Source organism: Thunnus maccoyii, chromosome 7, assembly GCF_910596095.1.
Source record: "Thunnus maccoyii chromosome 7, fThuMac1.1, whole genome shotgun sequence".
NCBI lineage: Eukaryota > Metazoa > Chordata > Actinopteri > Scombriformes > Scombridae > Thunnus > Thunnus maccoyii.
In genome coordinates this window covers 8,628,347-8,646,680 of record NC_056539.1, presented here as the reverse complement: position 1 = coordinate 8,646,680, position 18,334 = coordinate 8,628,347, and the positions used below count along the sequence as shown (strand labels likewise).

The 18,334-nt window shown below is 41.2% G+C and overlaps 3 protein-coding genes across 3 annotated transcripts in view; 1 reads left to right on the top strand and 2 right to left on the bottom strand.

Moving 5' to 3' along the window:
• Positions 1-14,714, top strand: part of scfd2 (sec1 family domain containing 2) — an 87,399-nt gene extending 72,685 nt beyond the window's left edge. The window contains exons 6-9 of the mRNA XM_042416542.1: positions 369-514; positions 5,873-6,007; positions 10,124-10,243; positions 14,194-14,714. Of these exons, the coding sequence (XP_042272476.1) occupies positions 369-514; positions 5,873-6,007; positions 10,124-10,243; positions 14,194-14,286 (494 nt within the window). The 3' untranslated portion in view covers positions 14,287-14,714. The remainder of the gene's footprint in view (positions 1-368; positions 515-5,872; positions 6,008-10,123; positions 10,244-14,193) is intronic.
• Positions 1-18,334, bottom strand: part of LOC121900313 (proteoglycan 4-like) — a 676,357-nt gene that overhangs the window by 441,536 nt on the left and 216,487 nt on the right. The gene's annotated exons all lie outside the window — the stretch shown is intronic.
• rasl11b (RAS-like, family 11, member B) lies at positions 15,747-18,289 on the bottom strand. The gene is made up of 4 exons (XM_042416583.1): positions 17,983-18,289; positions 17,812-17,868; positions 17,615-17,691; positions 15,747-17,032 (listed from the first exon to the last, which is right to left on the bottom strand). Exons 1-4 carry the CDS (start codon positions 18,095-18,097, stop codon positions 16,535-16,537), a joined length of 747 nt encoding a protein of 248 aa, XP_042272517.1. The 5' UTR covers positions 18,098-18,289; the 3' UTR covers positions 15,747-16,534.

Sequence of the window (18,334 nt, the reverse complement as noted above, 5' to 3'; positions counted from 1 at the left end):
TCACTGTCTCTCCTGTGTGTCTCTCCCCTTATCTTAAGCTCTGCCATTTCAAGTTTATTTCACAGCGAGTCTCTTTGCTTCCATCCGCACTTCTTTAGAAAGGAGGGAACATTAGCTTTTGATTAGACAGCAGTGTTTTCTCCTCGAATAAAGGAGCTCTTGTCCTCTCGCTTCCAAGCGTTTACCTTAATAATTGGTTTCAGCGCACACCCAGCTGAGAAAATTACCCACAAAAGCCAACATGTTTCATCTTACAGCCCAATTTTTTTGCAGATACGAATGTTTTCTTGCATGTGTTAGAAAGAAAGAAACTTAGTGGATTTTCATTTAGTAATCATTAAGTAATCCTGCATGTGTGTGTTTGCTAGGTTGTGCAAATCCCGGAGAGCTGACCACGGAACGAGCCCACTCTGCAGTGGAGGAGATGTTCGAGACCCTCCGAGGTCTGAGCCATACCAGAGACCACCTCAAGCAACTACGCTCTGTCTACACCGCCAGCGATGGAGTTCACCAGGTCAGAGACACACAAACAGTTTTTGACAAGTGTGTCAACATCAAAAAAAACACACACACACACACACACATCAACTGTTATCCACCACCACAGCAGCTCAAACGACATGAGTATATTCTCCAGCACACCTAAGACAAGCTGAATATTTGGAATAATTGTTTGTCACACATGGCTGATGTTCTGTTTACCTGTTTCTGTACTCTGGATGTGGCAGGCAGAGATTTAGCAGAGGACCTTTGGCCCGCGTTCTTTTTGTCGCCTTCCTGTTTGCGTCACACAGGCAAACAGCACAAGAGAAGGAGTTCACTGTGAGAGCCTCTTCATAAACTGTCTGTGTCTTGAAGCTTATGTAACTCAGGAGGGCCCCTCTGTGCATCTTTGTCCTTGTGAAAGATTCTTACCTTTTCTTACAGACAATCAACAGACTTCACTCCCACTGTCCTTCACTTTGATTGGGTAGCTTTTCAGAGAATTATAGGGCAAGAAAATAAAGGTTAGCCGACGAAAGTTTAAGACACGTCGTACTTATTTCTTAGCTGAGTATTTTGAAGACAGCAGAGTTAAAGAAATATTCTAGGAACTAGAGTTGAGCCTGAAAAAAAGCTTTACAACAGCAGATGTTTGGATGGACCTCTGTTTTCTTCCCTTTTTGTGTTTTATTGCTGTGTTGATTTGTCGATTTGGGTTTTCATCTCCCCACTTCTTACATAAGTCATTGATCCATTCTTTAAGCAATAAGGTACAAAGCTTTGCTTTCAATGGAGGAGTCCAGCGTTCAGGAGGAACGTTTGATAAAAAGAAATGTTTGAAAATGTATTATGATAAGTTGTTATATGAGCATAACAACATTTAACTTTCATCCATTTTCCTCCTAGTTTTCTTCAGCAGTATAAAATCATCCAGAACTCCGTGCAGCTGTGAGACTGATTGCATTAAACTTACTTCTGTTGTTCTTTCCCTTAATTGTCAAAAAGCTTTCCTGCAGCTTTTTTATTACTTCACAATCTCATTGAGTGGCAGAGCACCATATAAAGTCAGCTTTGTCAAAATGTGTAGACATCTTTGTTACTGTACAGGCGGGGTGTGTGTGCGCACGCATGTGAGGAGCGCCACTGTGTTTCTGTTAGGACAGGACTGTCTGTCCTCATTTCTGCTGAATTATGAAAATGATTTCATATAAAAGGAGAACAGCGTGATATCTTCCAGCTACCGCCTGTTCTTGAGAAACCTCAAAAATCCATCAGCTGCTCTCAGCACGCATCCCCTTCCACTGATGAAGCCGATACTTGTCGGTCAAGATGTCTTCCCCCGACGCCGAGCTCTCCTCCTCTGGGTTCAGACATAAATGAGAGGTTTTTTACTGTATGTCATGTAAATTGCTGATTTTGTTCCTCAAAAAGCCTGAAATAAGACCCTGTCAAACACAGCGATGGGTCAATGTGGGATGAATACCACTTTGCACAGTACTATTATCTTCAATAATCAAGCTTTCACAGTTCATTTAAGTGAAGGAGTGTCTTGAAAATAGCAAATGGGTTTAGTAATATAAATGAGAACAGCACAGTTTCTCTGTTGGCTCCAGTCACGCTCTGTTTATTCCAACCATAATTAATCAAACCGGCAGACAGCATCACTCCTGTATGCTTGCACTGTCACATGTGTGCTCGCTGTAGAGCTGCATGAAAATCGCACATTTCCTGAGCACATGTCAAGCTGTGAGTAACTGAGCGCTGACAAATTTCTTGGAAAAAATACATCAATGAAATCTGAGTGATGGAGCCTGTAACAGCTGGAGTCTAATGCTATGTATTGACCTCAACGGAGAGGAGGGGCTTCATTTCCTGCTTGTCTGAGGAACACTTAATGGTAGCTATTTTATTGCTGCAAGAATTCTCACCCTTATATAAAATCTTTGTTAAGAACAACGAGGCAAGGCAAGAGTTGCATAACCAATATGCAGCCATAGAGACAAGAAAATGAATCATCTGAGTCTGACTGTGTATACAGTGTACATATGTATTACTGACTTATTATTGCACCATAGAAAGCATACACACCTTTGACTAGATGTATTTTCCACCTACAGAAGTGCATTTTATTGGCATTTTGATAGAAGCTATGTAAAGTATTGGCTGTGTTCATTTTTGTCTTCTGATTATGGAACATAATGTCATACATGTGATACATTAACATGATTTCGGAAGACATACATGACATAACATGACATAAGACGGTAATTTCACCTAATTTACAAAAACATCTTTTCTCATATTTCCCTATAATGTCTATATCCAGAAGTTGCACTGTGCATCACTGTGCATCTATAAATCATTCAAAGAAATAGTTGCTTGGTCATTTTCTTGTCCAGGCCAGTGACTTACTGGAGTCTTGTCATCACCATGAGGTTGCCCGGCAACCAGCGGAGACTCCAGAAAGACACTGCACCAGGCTAAAAAGAAAACCAACATATCCTTAAATGTACAAAAACGAGAGTGGTACCAATCTTGTTATCTAACTCTCAGCAAGAACACAAGTTACACAAACAAGCACAATAATTGCAGTTCCCAAAACTATTCCTTAAAAAACTACTTAATTTCATTCTGTGTGAGTACTGTTTCCTTTGAAAGACTTTAAGTTCAGGGAGGGGACCTGTTGCATCTCTCGCCTCCTCGTTTCCTGCCCTCTCTGTACTGGTGTTACATAATTAAAGGCATAAAATACCCAAAAAATAATAATTAAAGGGTAGTTCATCCAAATTACAAAAGAATATTTTTTTCCTCATATACTATAGTGGAATCTGTACATGCCTGTAGTTTTTATTTGCCCAGGTTTTGAGATATGTGTCACAAATTTCTGCCTTATCTTTTACAATGGAGGTGAAAAGAATTTCAGTCATACTGTTAAAAAAATACATTACATGAATACATTTAACAGAATCAGTTACTGTGAATAACCCACAGAATGCACTGTCCATTTTCACTGGAACAACTTTCTACCAAACAAATCATCCCTATTGCAAAACTACCGGCAGCGTCTTCTGTGGCAGTTTTAATATTTTCACATGTGTGCACGTGTGTGTGTGACCAAAACTACCTGTATGGCTACATACCATTAGAGGTAAGTGAGAATTTTGGGTGAACTCACCCTTTAAAAGACAAAAAAGCACAGAGCCCGTGCTGATGAAAACTTGGCACATTGTTTTAAGGGATTAAAATGAGATGCACAGCACAACTTCGTTATCATTTTGACTCAGTAAAATATTCCGGCCCGTTCTGTTCTCTGTCCTGTGTGTGTTTTCGATGTTGTCACCATGTTGTTTTGGAAAATTAATTTGTTCATCCACCTCATGCCAAGAAAACCTGTGGGGAAACTGATACCCACGTGTGTATGTGTGTGTGTGTGTGTGCGTGTGTGTGTGTGTGTGTGTGTGTGTGCAGAGGAATATTTAAGCACTGGCATTATCATATGACTAATTCTAATATTGTTTTTATCATGTGGGTGTTTGTGGTGGTGATTTAATAGGATTGCTTTTAGCTTTTTGGGAAGCAGATGAAAATGGAGTGCGCGTGACTGTGGGTAGGATCGGTCGTTTATACTTGCGATATTGTTGGTCATGTATGTGTGTGCACGAACATGTTATTTAGCCGGAGGTGAATCATTAATGTGTTTACTCCTAGCTTAGTTTGTGCAGGCTGACCCATGCAGCAAAGTGTTGTTGTTGGCTGTAAATGTTAGTTTATGTAATTCAGGATATCCCCAGGCCTAGTTTGGCTGCTCCTCAGGGACCAGAGGAGTGGGAGGCTGTGAGTCTTCTGTTAAGAATGATACATACTGATACACCATATTGAGGTGAGAGGATACTTGTGGGCAGGAACACCTGGGTGCATTAGCATTTGGACAACATTGCGTGTGTGTGTGTAGGTGTTTGTGTTTATTGCCTGACTCAACAGTCTTTTCTCAGATGATCTTTTGACAACATCCCAAAAAAAGAAAAGTTTTGTTTCTTACCTCACTCACATTTTCAGTAAATTGTAAACTCATGTAAAATGATTCCAAGATAATCAGCCTGATTGTTTTAAAAGTTCTGCTATTCAGATGACTCAAAGTAAAGCTCTGCCGAGTCCTATCTGGCTCTTTATTGTTCTTTACGACAGCGTAGTTCACTCCCATGAACCAAAAAAAAAACTGAATTCTTGATCTGCTAGCTTTGAGGTCTATAAATGGTTCATTCTGTGCTGGGTAGCTGGGCAGAAAAAGCTGACTCCCCGTTGCTGCTAAGAATATTAGAAGGCATTTATGAGGCTTTATTTGAAGCTCTGCAGTTCATCTCCTTCAAGGGCATATTTCAAAGTAATAAAATATTATGCCTATTGTGAAAGCTTGGCAGCTCATAACTATGGAGAAGTGAAGCAGGTGCTGTTTACCATTTTGGAGAAGCAGGTCAGGTCATGTGATGGTGTTCATAGGAAAAATATGACTGTTTTTATTGCACATACACACTGAGCTACATCGAAAACAAGCCAAAATGTCACAGACTTTCAGTATTCAAATGTCTCAAATATCAACAATGCTGTGAAAACAAAACTGAGAGTCTACAGACATGCTAGCCGTTCTGTGAGGCTGCATTTAAGCACACTGGTGCTTTGAGCTAAATACCAACATGCTTACAATTACAATACTGATGTTTAGCAGGTGTAATATTTACCATGTTCACCACTGTAGTTTTGCGTGCTAGCATGCTAACATTTGCTAATTAGCACTAAACACAAAGTACAGCTGAGGCTGATGGGAATGGCATTCATTTTGCAGTTATTTAGTCATAAACCAAAGTATTGGACAAATAAAAATTTCACATCTCACTAAAAGCCAAGAATGTTAACAACATGGTGGTCCGAGAAGTCAGGAGATCATCAAAGTCATCAGGATTCATCATCTGGGGACCATGAATTGAGCAGCAACATCTCTTTCCAGAAACTTTGATTAGATTTTTCCCCTTTAACACTTGCTCAATGATGAGCCAAAGTGCTGTTTTCAGCCACATCTAACAATGCAGGATTTTTTTTTTTAACCTGATTGCAACACTCTTCCTGAAGTGACTCATAAGTCAGCGGCCTGTTTAGCCGAGCAGAGCTGTTAATAGCTCGACTGTCTCTCACACCCACGGCCATTCACACAAACATGCAGGGACTAAAAGGAGGACATACCAACAGCTCCTCCATCACATCCATACACACATATTTATGTAAAGATTATTTATTTCACTGTAAAATTGATACATGTCTGTATATAAACATAAATAAAGTCCTGTCAGTGCAGGTGTCTTGCGTGTTAACTTTCGTGTTCATGTGTGTTTTCCAGGCCACCTATCGTCCCTTCCTGCGGCAGATATTGGAGGAAGTCTTCCACCCTGACAGACACGAATGCCCCGACATCGAGCACATGTCCGGAGGCCTCACCGACCTGCTCAAGACCGGCTTCAGCATGTTCATGAAGGTCAGACAGTGCTCACACACACATGTACACACAGACACACATTTTTATATGTAATGGGGTCAACTCTGTCACATCATCTTAACCCTTCCTTTTCCAGCCACCCTTTGTGGACAATGAAGTGCCTTCTTCCATTGCTTGGACTTGACCTAATTTAACAATTTGCTGAGTAAGCTTCCCATGTCTGCATGTATACTATGTTTACCTTAGTGGGCCAATTCACTCACTCACACATTTGAGATTTTGACGCACAGCAAACATTGTCAGTTTACACAGTTACTGATTCTGAAAGAAAAACACAATACTTTTGCACAAGGATCACATTTTATAGGGCAAACATCCACGTGTCTCCACATGGAGTCGCCAGCTGCTTCTTTTCACATTTACGGATCTCAATTTTCTTCACTGAGACAGCTTAACATGCTGCCCCCCTAAACTGATCGCAGCCCCCCTTTTGCCCTTTCTCCAACCAGCCAGTAGGAGCCAAAGATCAGCAATAAAAATGTTTTATTTCTTGGTTTTTCCACCTACAATCACTGCAAACTGTCTTCAGTGCATTTACCAAGAATCATGGCATCCAGAAGTTGAACAAAAATTCTTAAGCTCAACAGAAGATGTAACCACAACTTTTACATTTGCAGTACCTTCTGTTGTATAAAGCCCCTTTCACACATGCAGTCTATCCCTGAAATGTTCAGGAACATTTCCTGCATGGGGTCATGTGTGAATGGGAGCAGGGATCGATATTCAGGGAAATCTGTACCACCAATTTCCCACCTCAAGACCTAGTAACATTGCAGGGACAAGCACGGAAAGTGCTACGTCCATCTGACAAAAGATGCTTTCACGTTGAGTGAGTCAACCAATCACAAGACTCCACGGATGACATATTTGAATCTGTGACTTGATTACAGTTGCCTTGCCAATGCTTTCACGGGTGATTTGTCTTGCAAACTTGTTGAATATTAAATACATTACAAGAACATTGGCACCGGACAAAAACAGCTCCTCACCTGCCATGTTCCTAAAAATAATAAGAGACGTCCTCTGCCGCATACACGTACATCCAGCCTTCCCCATCTATTCTACCGTTGCCATGATGTGTGAAATCATTCATTTAGTTATTCATTCATTATTTTACAGTTTTGTTTTTTTAATGTTGTGAATACCTCAGGGGGAGATGCGAAGACCTGAACTTTTGGAGTTGAATGAATCTCTTGCGCTTCAGCTTCTCCACAGGCAGAGGTCGGTGCTCTCAGAATAGGACAAATTGTTACAAACCGTTCAATGTGCCACTTCTCAAAGACTGCACCCAAAGAATATACTGGAGCACACAATTCACTTTAGCAATTTACAGAGGTGCAAACAACTAACGTTTCAACGTGCACTGCATCTTCAGAGTCAAAAACCAGAAACCTGAATCTTTGGGTTATGTTCATATTTTGGCCAAATGTTTCTCTGCAACAGACATGTAGCTTGGGGCTTGTGGGTAATGTATATCCACCACAGAGCAGATCACTATCCACAGTCTGATTATCCAACATCTGGGCCTGCTTAAACTGATGATTACCCAGGAGGGGGAATAAGACCGGTTGTGTAACCATGACCTGGTTTTACACAAATTAAGAAACTTGGCCCACGAACCACCAACTCAGACAGACTAAACCTATAAACCTGAATTTAGAGTATTCTATAGGAGCACAGTGCACACCCGTCATGCAATAAGACACGCCAATAAAACATCTATTTTTAACCACAGGGCCTTCTGTGTACTTCATACTTTATATCATTAAACACTCTGCAGACCCTGCATTCTGGGTTATGACCCACTGTGAGCTTGTGCACCGCTGCTTAAACTGTCACCTATAACTGTTTGTAACTAATTGGGTACGTGTGTGCGCTTGGTGTCCCATGTTTAGTCTCTGTTTAGCAGTCTGACCCCTGATCCTTCAAAAGTTAATTCAGCCACAGTTTCTCAACCTTACACCTAATACATACATTTTAAGTCCAAAGTTTACAGGACTTCTCACATTTTATGAAGCACAATTTGTTATTTGCTCACTAGCACTACTGATTCATCCAACCATTAACATTTTGCTCAGCAGATGAGGCCACTTTGTCTACAATTCTTGCAGTGACCTTTTCACAGTGTTGGAAAAAGTACACAGATACAACAATGTACTCCATTACAAGTCAAAGTCCTGCAATGAAAACCCTAGTTAAGTGCAATTATTGAAGTATTAACAGCTAATTTTACTCAAAGTATTAAAAGTAGAGTTACTTCTTTGCAGAAAATAGGCCTCTGTGACCAAAATATTATTATATATGACATAATTAGATTGTTACTGCTGCATCAATATATATAGTATACGCAGCATATCACTGTTGCAGCTGCTTGAGGAAGAGCAAACTTTTAACTACTTTATATACAGTTAGCTAGTTTAGTCCAGTGTTCTCCAATCTAGGGGTCAGGCCCCTCCATAGGACCACAAGACAAATCTGAGGGGTCGTGAGATGATAAATGGGAGAGGAAAGGAAAAAAAAAGTTCGGCTACACAAATATGTTTTCAGTTTTTGGACTCTTTTCTAATCTTTGATTTGTGTGTGTGTGTGTGTGTGTGTGTGTGTGTGTGTGTGTGCGTGAGAAATACTGGCTCATTTGAAGAGTTATTGAAATGAAACCATGTGAGAAGTTTAGGCAGGAAATGTCTCTTTGGTGGAACTGCTAAACAACTGATAGACATCGGAAACTTAACGAGGAGCCACAACTACACACTCATTTTATACAAAAGCTCACAAGACGAAAAGGTTGAAAGCCACTAGTTTAATATTTAACAATCAGTTGTTTTTGTATAAACATATTTTATGTTTTTTATGTAAAACTTTAATCTGAAAAGTAATCAGTTGCTACAGCTGTCAGATAAATGTAATGGAGTAAAAGTATTTACTTAAGTAAATGTACATGTGAGAAGACTGGGATGTCTGACAGTGGATCAGGAGAACAGGGCAGCAGTCATAAAGGATATACTGATCCTCTCACACAATGTGAGCAACACTGGCAACACGCCATTTCCATTACAAACATGGAAATTTATCGGAGGCACTTAAATCTAAATAATATGTATCCAAAAAAACGAGTGGGTTGCACCTCTAAAAAAAGCCAGAGGATGTACTTCATCATGGAATAATGTTTTCTTCTCCTCAATTACACTTTATCTCGCACACACCCCCTCACACCCCCTCTCCACACGCTTCCATAAGCCCCTCCTTCCCTGTGTGTCCCATGGCAGTGCACATGGTTCAGACTCTTCAACAACACGCAGGTGGTGGTCTATTTGCACATGGTGCTGGTGTGTCTGAGAAGTCACCAAGTGCCGCCGAATCCATCTCGAAAACACAAAACATAACATGAGCAGAATACACGAGAAAACGTTTGTTCACACATTTTTTCGAGAAACCCACGTTGAATCATGCCTGACACGCTTCACCCCAGCCTGCTGGTGTTTCACGTGTACAGCCACTCTCGCCTTGGGTCCGCCCCCTGCCGCTCTGATTGCTTGGTTAGTATTCATCGGCTGCGGATGTGTCCTGAGTGCAGCTGACCAACCAATAGCACACAGCCATTATTCCCCCGGACAGCCAATCACGCACAGCAGATACACCAGACCTCACCCTGCTGTTAAAACACATCTTTAGTGAGAGCTTCCACATGCAGGTGATGTGGTGCTGTTGTTTATGTGTCTGCTTGTGTTGTATGAAGGTGTGTGTGTGTGTGTGTGTGTGTGTGTGTACACCTGCTTACATGACCACGTGTCGGCCATCATAACACCAGGGTGAGAATCATCTGCTGAGCTTTGTTTGTAGTCGCAGCGACCTGTGTCCCGGCGGAGTTCACTCTCATCAGCATCACCACAATATCACGAGTGTCCAGCTGAGCAGTGACTCAGCCACAAGACACAGACTCAACCGCAGATGGTTATATGAAGAGGAAATGATTAAATGTTCCTGGACAAAGTGTTGTTTATCACAAACCTGTTTTATAATAGGAAAAAGAATCAACACCTCACATGACCTAAAAAATACACTGACCAATCACAATGTCTTATCTCAACTCCACAGGTGAGTCGTCCACATCCCAGCGACAACCCTCTGCTCTTCCTCTTCCTGGTCGGTGGAGTCACGCCCTCAGAGCTTCGTCTAATCAAGGAGATTGTCACCACTCACAAACCAGGAACCCAGGTGAGTTGACAAAACACGACATGCGGCGACTACCAAGTGACCAACAGATGTCAAATGTCGACATAGTCGTGGTTGCATTTCCTACTTCACAATTACTTGTGTACAAAGCTCAGCTCCTCAGGAAAGAGGAAAAACATTTGTACACAATTTATAAATCTGACAACACAAACTACTCATTTGTATCTTGGCACATTCTCTCACTCTCCCAATGCAAATCAAATCACTAAACACAGGGATCATCTCTCAAACTGTCCCTTTAAGAGGGCTGGTGAAGTCTTTCAGATCTCCTCGTGGATAATGCTAACTGTGTGTAGTAAAAGGCCTGTGGGGGGAAAAGAACAATTTCACTGCGTCTGAGCTGGACTTAACTGTTCTTTCATGTCTCAAGTTCCTCTGAAAGCAGTAAAAGGATCATTTAGGATCAAACCAAACGGGGCAAGACACCAGGGTTTACTCAGCCCAAAGACGAGCAGTAAAAGTAGTATTACTGTGTGTTATCTCCCCAACAGAATCACTTTGTTTTAAATGAATGCTAAAACAATAAAATATCAAGTTATCTTGATACAACTTAATTGAAGTTCAGTTTACTTGTACGTTTAATTTAATGGAACTTGTGGTTCTAAAATGATATGATCATTTTACATGTGTTAACTGTTTGTTATGTCATGCTAACAAGTATTGAGACTAGATTTCTTTTGATACTGGCCAGACTTGCAGGTACTGTGTTGACTTGGAAAAGCTTAGCTGAGTATTTTAATTTTCTTTTTCAAATATGATACTTTATATTTCTATGCCATTATGCGTTATAAGCAAAGATTTGACAAACAAAACATGTGACCAGCTCATAACGTATGATGCATCTACCCAAACGTGTGTAAAATATTTCAAATTAGCTCTACCCCAACCATCTTCAGCATTCAAATTCTGTTTTGCAGGTTAATGCATCAGTAATAATTATATATTATGATCTCTAATAATATAACACTGATAGGGGCAATTCTGCCTGCATCATGAGTACTTTTAATTATATTACTTGGTTTTGCTATTTCTACTTAAGTAAAAGATCAGAATATTACGTCCTCATCTTGCAAAAAAGTAAGTGAATCAGAGTTAGAAAGACAGAAAAGATGATGGAGTTTTTGTGGTAGGTTGTGTGTGAGGCTGTTGTTTTATTAGAATCAGCCAGTGCAGGAAATTTGCAGCAAGCAAAGTGTGATAGTTCAGTGTTCGATTCTGACAAATGAAAACACAAAATATACAATAAAACAGTGATGGAGCGTGACTCTCCATCTCTATCACTGAAAACATTGTAGATACTGCGTGTGGATGTGTGGATGAATCATCAACATACATTTCAGAAGCTACATGTTGCTGCTGCTGTTTCATTAGAATTTTTTCCAAAAACATGTTTGTCCCTGTAGACGTGTCAAACTGTAAAATGATCATTAAAATACACATTCAGGTTACAAATGAAAATAAATCCTACATGTTTCATACTGGGCCTGGTACAGATTTCATACTGACAGATTTCTTACTGGGCGCGGCAAAGAATGTGAGTGAATGAACATAAACGCTGACCTACATACACAGGTGGCTCACATCAGGTGTAGAAGTGAGGGTGCAGTCTGATCTTTGTATTAATTACCATAATTTCATACATGAGACGTTGTGTCTTTCTGCCTTTGTGTTTAGGGGGGGGGGGAGTTTAAGTGCTGATTATATATGCAATCCACACTGCCAACTGCAAAACATGCAGATGAATACGTTTTCTCTGGGTGAGAGGAGGGCAAACAGGGAGATCAGGCTGAGTAATATGGGTTTGTCTTAATAAAAGGCTTCGAGAACGAGGCCAGAGGCAATGAAAGGCTCGGTCAGGATCAAAGCCTTCCATCTGTAATCAGGGAGACTGAATAAAGACAAGCTTATATAATATCCTGCTGGCCCACACACACACTGACCTCAGCACATACAGTACTGTGCAAACGTTTTAGCTGCTGAAAATGTTTAGATTCTTATTCTTAATGCAATACCATGAGAGAGGTGTCTGATTGATGCCAAATTTATTCTGCAGCATGACAATGATTTCATTTCTTCTGATTTATGCACTTTGTATGAAGTTAATGGGTAAATAAAAACCATTTATAGCATTATTTCTGTTAGCATCCTCACTTTTAGTGCCTAAAACTTTGGCACTTTTTTGTACTGTACATGCACAACATACTGAAACCAAACTGCACATTTTAGTTGGGCAGAATTCCTTGGAAACGTACGTCCTCTGCCACTATAAACAGACTCACCGCCAGTTTTAGGTGCTGACCCAGTGTTAAAGCAACACTGCTGCAGAGGAACAGAGCTGCTCTGTTTTACTACATAAGAGGACTGTGCTTCTCATTCTAACTAGACAGCAGTGAAACAGTGCTCAAGTTTTTTTTAACCACATCTGGGTCCAGATCTGCATCAAAATAGACTTATCAAAAGAAAATCATGGTGTATGTATGTCTATATGGGTTGTTTTTTTTTCTCATTCAAGTGAAGTACTGAAGAATGTTCAAATCTTTAACATGTTTTTAAAAAAGCACTTCCAAGAAGTCTTGGATCCACACCAAAATTCAGTCACTTGCTCCTTGAGCCATTGTTTAACTTTCTATCTATTGTCACTGACATTTGCTCAGGTGATATTCTACCTAAAATCTGTCCTTTAAGTGTCAAACTCTCACCCCCTCTTGACTTGTGAATGTAAAAAGCTTGTACCGAAGGTTTGCTTATTTGCACAGAACAAAGGGATTCACAGAGGTCACAATGAATTCTAACATCTCTTTTCAGACGTGTATCACATCACGTAAACGTTGACATGCGGGCCTCATGTCTGAATAAGCTCCTGAGTCACGTTTTATGTAAGAGTCTCGACAGCAATCTTAGGTTGGATCTAGTGAGATTTCGGCAGCACGTCCAACACGGCGTAAGTCTGTATTAAAAGCTGTGACATTGACAATCACAGCTGCATACAGTGGTTGAATGCACATCTTGTTCCATATTAACTAAGAGCATTTTAATAAACTGATCACTTAATGCTCATCTCTTATGAACAAATAAAAAAGAAAACCAAGAAACACTGTGAAGGAGTCCAGATGAAGTTGTGACAGTAACCAAGTTGTTTTTAATCTTTTTCTTTATCCTAAAATCCTAAATTTAATCAAACCACAACCATAGCTGTATAGGATCAGAAAACCTTCACAACTGTATACTTGTGAAAGTGTGATGTTTGAAGGCTCGCCCTTCCTATATTTTTAATTTTCAGCCATGCCAACTGCTACGCAGCATGTGAGAAAGTAGGGATTTAGGCCAGTTATTCAACGTTTGTGCTCCGTCAGTGCAATAAAAATAGGCAGCAGAATTCTGTCTAATGGTGCAATTACTGGGAACATTTATCAGGCGATGCACTAGAAGAGAAACAGCGAGTGTCCCTTTGCCCTCATGATGGTCATTAATTAAGCCTTCAACCACAAAATATGTTTTAAAATCCATCACTGATGCAATCTGTGACATAAATGAAAACTCTTTCCTTTGTTGATGTCATTACTTTTTAACTCACTGCTGCTCACAGTTACTCATATCACTCATTAGTCATAATTTTCCCCCAAACTAGGTAAATACACAACTTCTTTCTCATTCTTAATTCTATAAGTGTATTTTATACTCAAAAAAGAGATTTTAGGTTATGTATCCCCAACTAAAAGGTTGTTTTTGAGATGTTATGCCACAAAAACAAAGCATAGTCCCCTTGGCGAAGGTAATCAGATGTAACCAATAAAAATTTAGCAGTTGCCAAGGCGCCTGATTCATGCACCTTGCTGATTACCAATTTTCACATGTCTTCTTCACTTAGAGGTGTCGAGTTACACACGGTGACCTATTTTAACCTTAACGGGCGTGTTTGTGCTCCGCTCCAGGTGCTGGTTCTGTCCACCAGACTGCTGAGGCCAACAGATATCCCCGACCTGCTCTTCACCTCCCAAAGACTGGTGCCCGATATCGGTGTCTGAGGCCATCACATGGAAATGCTTGCATGCACACGTGGAAGGACACATGCACGGCAAACATCTCAGCACCTCATCAGGTGTGAGTCAGGCTGGATTAATGACATTCTCTGTTAAAAGCTGCAAGTGGAAATCATGGAGATCTTATACAAATTAAGAAACATGTTGATGAAACATTCCTGTGTGTTTATGTGGATGTGTTTTGTCAGATTTAATTCTGAAGGGAACTGTAAAATTATTATATAATAGTCGCTTTTGGGCTTATTTTTCTTGGAGAGCATAAAGAAAATGAATGTTTTTATGTGTGACTGACATTGTCCCTCTTATTCTGCCAAAGTTTGTCAAAAGCCACTTTGTAGTTTTTGCAACAGGTGTAGAACTACGACGCACGCTTGCATCAAATCTTAATAAAAATCATCTACTTTTCAAACACACACTTGTGATTGTGGTTTTTGTTTTGCATTTTCAGAACATCAGACTCAGTTGTTAGCCGTTTTGACCAGGATTAAAAGCAGGGCGCATGTGTGAACTCATTACAAGTGAAGGTGTGAACAGAGGAAGGTGTGCTGTTGTGGTGGAGAGAATACACACTCTCTGTTAGCATCCATTCTCACCTCGCCACGTCACATGGTGGCAAATAAGAGCAGAATAACTGTCTGCTACGGACGATAATTCAGTCACACCTAGAGCTTGCCTACACCTTCCCGGCACTCCCCCCCTCCCCCTTCCTTCTCGCTCTATGGACTCTCTTTATTCTCGCTGACATGAATCACCTCAGCAAGAGCTCAGTAATTTCAGCCACCTACATCGTTTCTGAGTAACAAGAGTCTCCCACGTTTAGTCAAACAGAGAGACAAGAGAAATAATTCAGTAAATCCTCAGGTTTTGTGGCTCCCTATCATATCTGATAGAAAGAAATTGGATATTCAGAATTCACTAATTAAGTTCTGAATTGTAAATAAACACATCTTGAACGTAATAACACACGTTCAGACTTAATTGGAAAAGAGCTTAATATCATTTTCTCCTTATCTTCTGGGAGATTGCGATTCTCGGATGAGTCCCTAATAAAACAAGGTCAGCTCTGAGAAAACTAACATGAACTCCTCCGTCGCTGTCCACTCAGGTTATTTCAACAACTTTTTCGTTAAATTGATTTTCTGGGGTCAAGGACTTCACCAGGTTTTCAGCTTTAGAAGCGAGACCTGAGAAGCCACTGTAGAGTCATGCTTCTGTTGTCTTCATGCTAATCATCGCTGCTGTTATAAAAGCATTTTAAGTGAAAATGGTTTATTCATGTCTTTTATTCTATGTGCGTCATCATCTTTACAGCAGCAGTGATGTTTGTCATAGGAGCCAAGGACACCATGTAGACTTTGACTGTTTGTTTGATGGTGCTTCTAGCCATTCCTGCAGTGCATACACCCGTGCAAAATGATTTAAAAAAAAAAAAATCAGAGACATAATCCAATTCATCATTTTATTGTGAACAAAATGTGATTTTCCAACAAATAAATAACAATAGGCCCTTTTGGACTATTCCTGTTTAAAGTGCATCAGTGATAATAACCGCCACATGCTACATACGGTGTCTGCTGCCCCGCTACCACCCCCTCCCCCTTCCCCCCTCCACTCATCACTCCATCATGCACAATAATATTTCTGGATCATGTAAAAAATATACTGCAAATATTGACATACAAGAGACTGAGTACACACATACACACATATGCTGCTGCACAGAGCCCTGGCTCAAGTGTCTGGTATAATAATACCAGCATTTAGTGGTGCCATGTTGTGGCAGTCTGGAAAAAGAACAGCCACAATAGGCAGCACAGCTAAAAATAAGTAGAAGAGTCCTTCAGAGCTGCTGTTGCCAGGAGAGCTTGATTAACAGTTTCAGAGTTTATATGCAGGATGTCTGGGATTCAGTTGGCCTCAGACGGCTGCCTCTGTGTTCTCTGGTGTCTTTTCTACTCCTGAACAGTTGATGAACCTCCTCACGGCTTCTCCTCATACATGGTGTCTGACAAGGATAGATACCTGTCCACCTAGAGGTCATTAACTCTGTAAAGATTCATCTACCTCCTGCTTTACAGAACCTACCACTGTTCATCTCACAGCCGCCTTCTTCAGCCTTACTGGTACAGGACATCAGTTGAGAAGCATCTTCTCTGTCCTCATTTCTCTTCCACCTTCAATGCTTTCATTCTGTCTGCGGCCACCTTGGACCACTGTCATTTTTTCACCCTCCTCACACCGAGGTGACAGTCCTGACTTTTGCTGACAGCGCTTGCTTGAAACGCCTCTTCAGATCTTGCATGTTGGGAGACTTGGGCCTGGGGATGAGGGGCGAGCGCCTCTTCTCTGTGGCAGCGCTGGCAGAGTTGTGCGAGGAGTTGGGTGCGGGCGGCGGCTGCTTGGCTAGCTGGCAGCACAGCCTGTGGAAAGCCCCGTGCACCTGGCTGTAGTCCTCACTAGCAGATACTTCGTAGAAAGAGCAGCCCAGCGTTCCTGCCAGCAAAGGCCCCTGCTGGGAGTCGACACGCCTCAGGTGCAGCAGGTCTGCCTTGTTGGCCAGCAGGATGACCGGGGGCATATTGGCGCCGCCGACACGAACAACCAGCTGGTGCAACTGATCGATGAGGTCGAAGCTGCGGCGGTCTGTCACAGAGTATGCAAGCACAACTGCATCAGCCCACTGGATGGAGCAGGTCACATGATCAGGTAGACTGATTCCATTATCTGCCATCTGGGAAGGAAAGAAGGAAAAACTGATTAAAATACAGCACTTCCTTTGAGACACATTCAAACTTTTCTGTCCTAAAACTGAATGGAAGTGAATTCATGCCAGATTAAACATTCCCAAACTTTATGCAACTGATCTTTTGTAATGACTGGAATGCTGACTGAGGCAGACAAGAGCTATAGGGTTACTCCTCCAGAACAGAGAGGTGTGGGTGATTGAGGAGTCTGGATGTAGATCAGGGTATCATTTACCCTGGCCTCAGACATCCATTAACCTAAATAGGAGATTAGACAGCCAGACTGAAAGGCTCTACTAGCAGGACAAAAAAAAAAAAATATGTATACACACACACACACACTGGTGTTGGACTGGTGCCCAGTCAAGAGAAGCTTAGATGACTTTAACAGTCAGAGAATTAGATTATATTAACTTTATATTGGATTATCCACAGCTCTTAAACAGATTTTCATGTGTTGAACCCGGTCAGCTCTGTTACCTTACAGTCAGCCGTGGGAACATAAACTGTAATCTGTCTAGTTTCTGTCTGAGTTCAGGGGAGAAGGGGGGGGAAAAAAGAGCTCTTACCTCAACACCAGGGGTGTCTTGAACCTGGATGGTCACTTGTTCTCCATCCACTTGGACTTCTCTGGAGTAGAGGTTACCTGCACACACAAAGCCAAATAAAACCATTTTAAAACCGACAAGTTTCACAGTCTTGAAAAGACAAATTAGCCGGGTTCTTACTGAACAAAAAAATATATATATATCGCTCCGTAACTCACCAGCGTTTCTCTCATAGTCTCCGATGAAGCGTCTCGTTAAGAATCTCACTACGAGCGCTGAAATAAAGACAAAATATAGGATGTTAAACGGCATAAAATTAAACAAAATAAATCACTCTATGGATGAGCTGTGAATAAACTACGACGCTACGCTTCCGTTCATTTTCTTACCTGTTTTCCCAACTCCGCTGCCTCCTATCACAGCTATTTTAATGACCCGGTTGGGGACCGAGCATTCAGGTGCTGCGTACTCCGCTATGGTCGTCATGTTCTGGATCAGACGCATTTTTTTTTACTGTCCGTTTGTCAATTCCGTTCAAAAAAAAGCAAAATGAAGACAAAACTATCTTCTTTTCTCAAATCTTTTAAAGCTTGTGGACAAAATCTTCAGATGAAATCGGTGAAGTGAGTCCTGTGTCTCTCAGTAGAGTTAAAATACACGAAGGAGGAGGAAGAGGGATCCGCGGGCACTGCTGCAGAGGAGGAGCGCACGCGGCTTTTATAGGGCTGGAGAGGCGTTCAG

What these genes read in the sequence shown, in the direction of transcription:
- rasl11b (XM_042416583.1), bottom strand. Translation starts at nt 18,097, where the DNA reads ATGCGTCTGATCCAGAACATGACGACCATAGCGGAGTACGCAGCACCT. An exon ending in CAGCGGAGTTGGGAAAACAG is followed by an intron (nt 17,869 to 17,982) that starts GTAAGAAAATGA and finishes TCTTTATTTCAG; the next exon opens with CGCTCGTAGTGAGATTCTTA. An exon ending in AAGACACCCCTGGTGTTGAG is followed by an intron (nt 17,033 to 17,614) that starts GTAAGAGCTCTT and finishes TTTCCTTCCCAG; the next exon opens with ATGGCAGATAATGGAATCAG.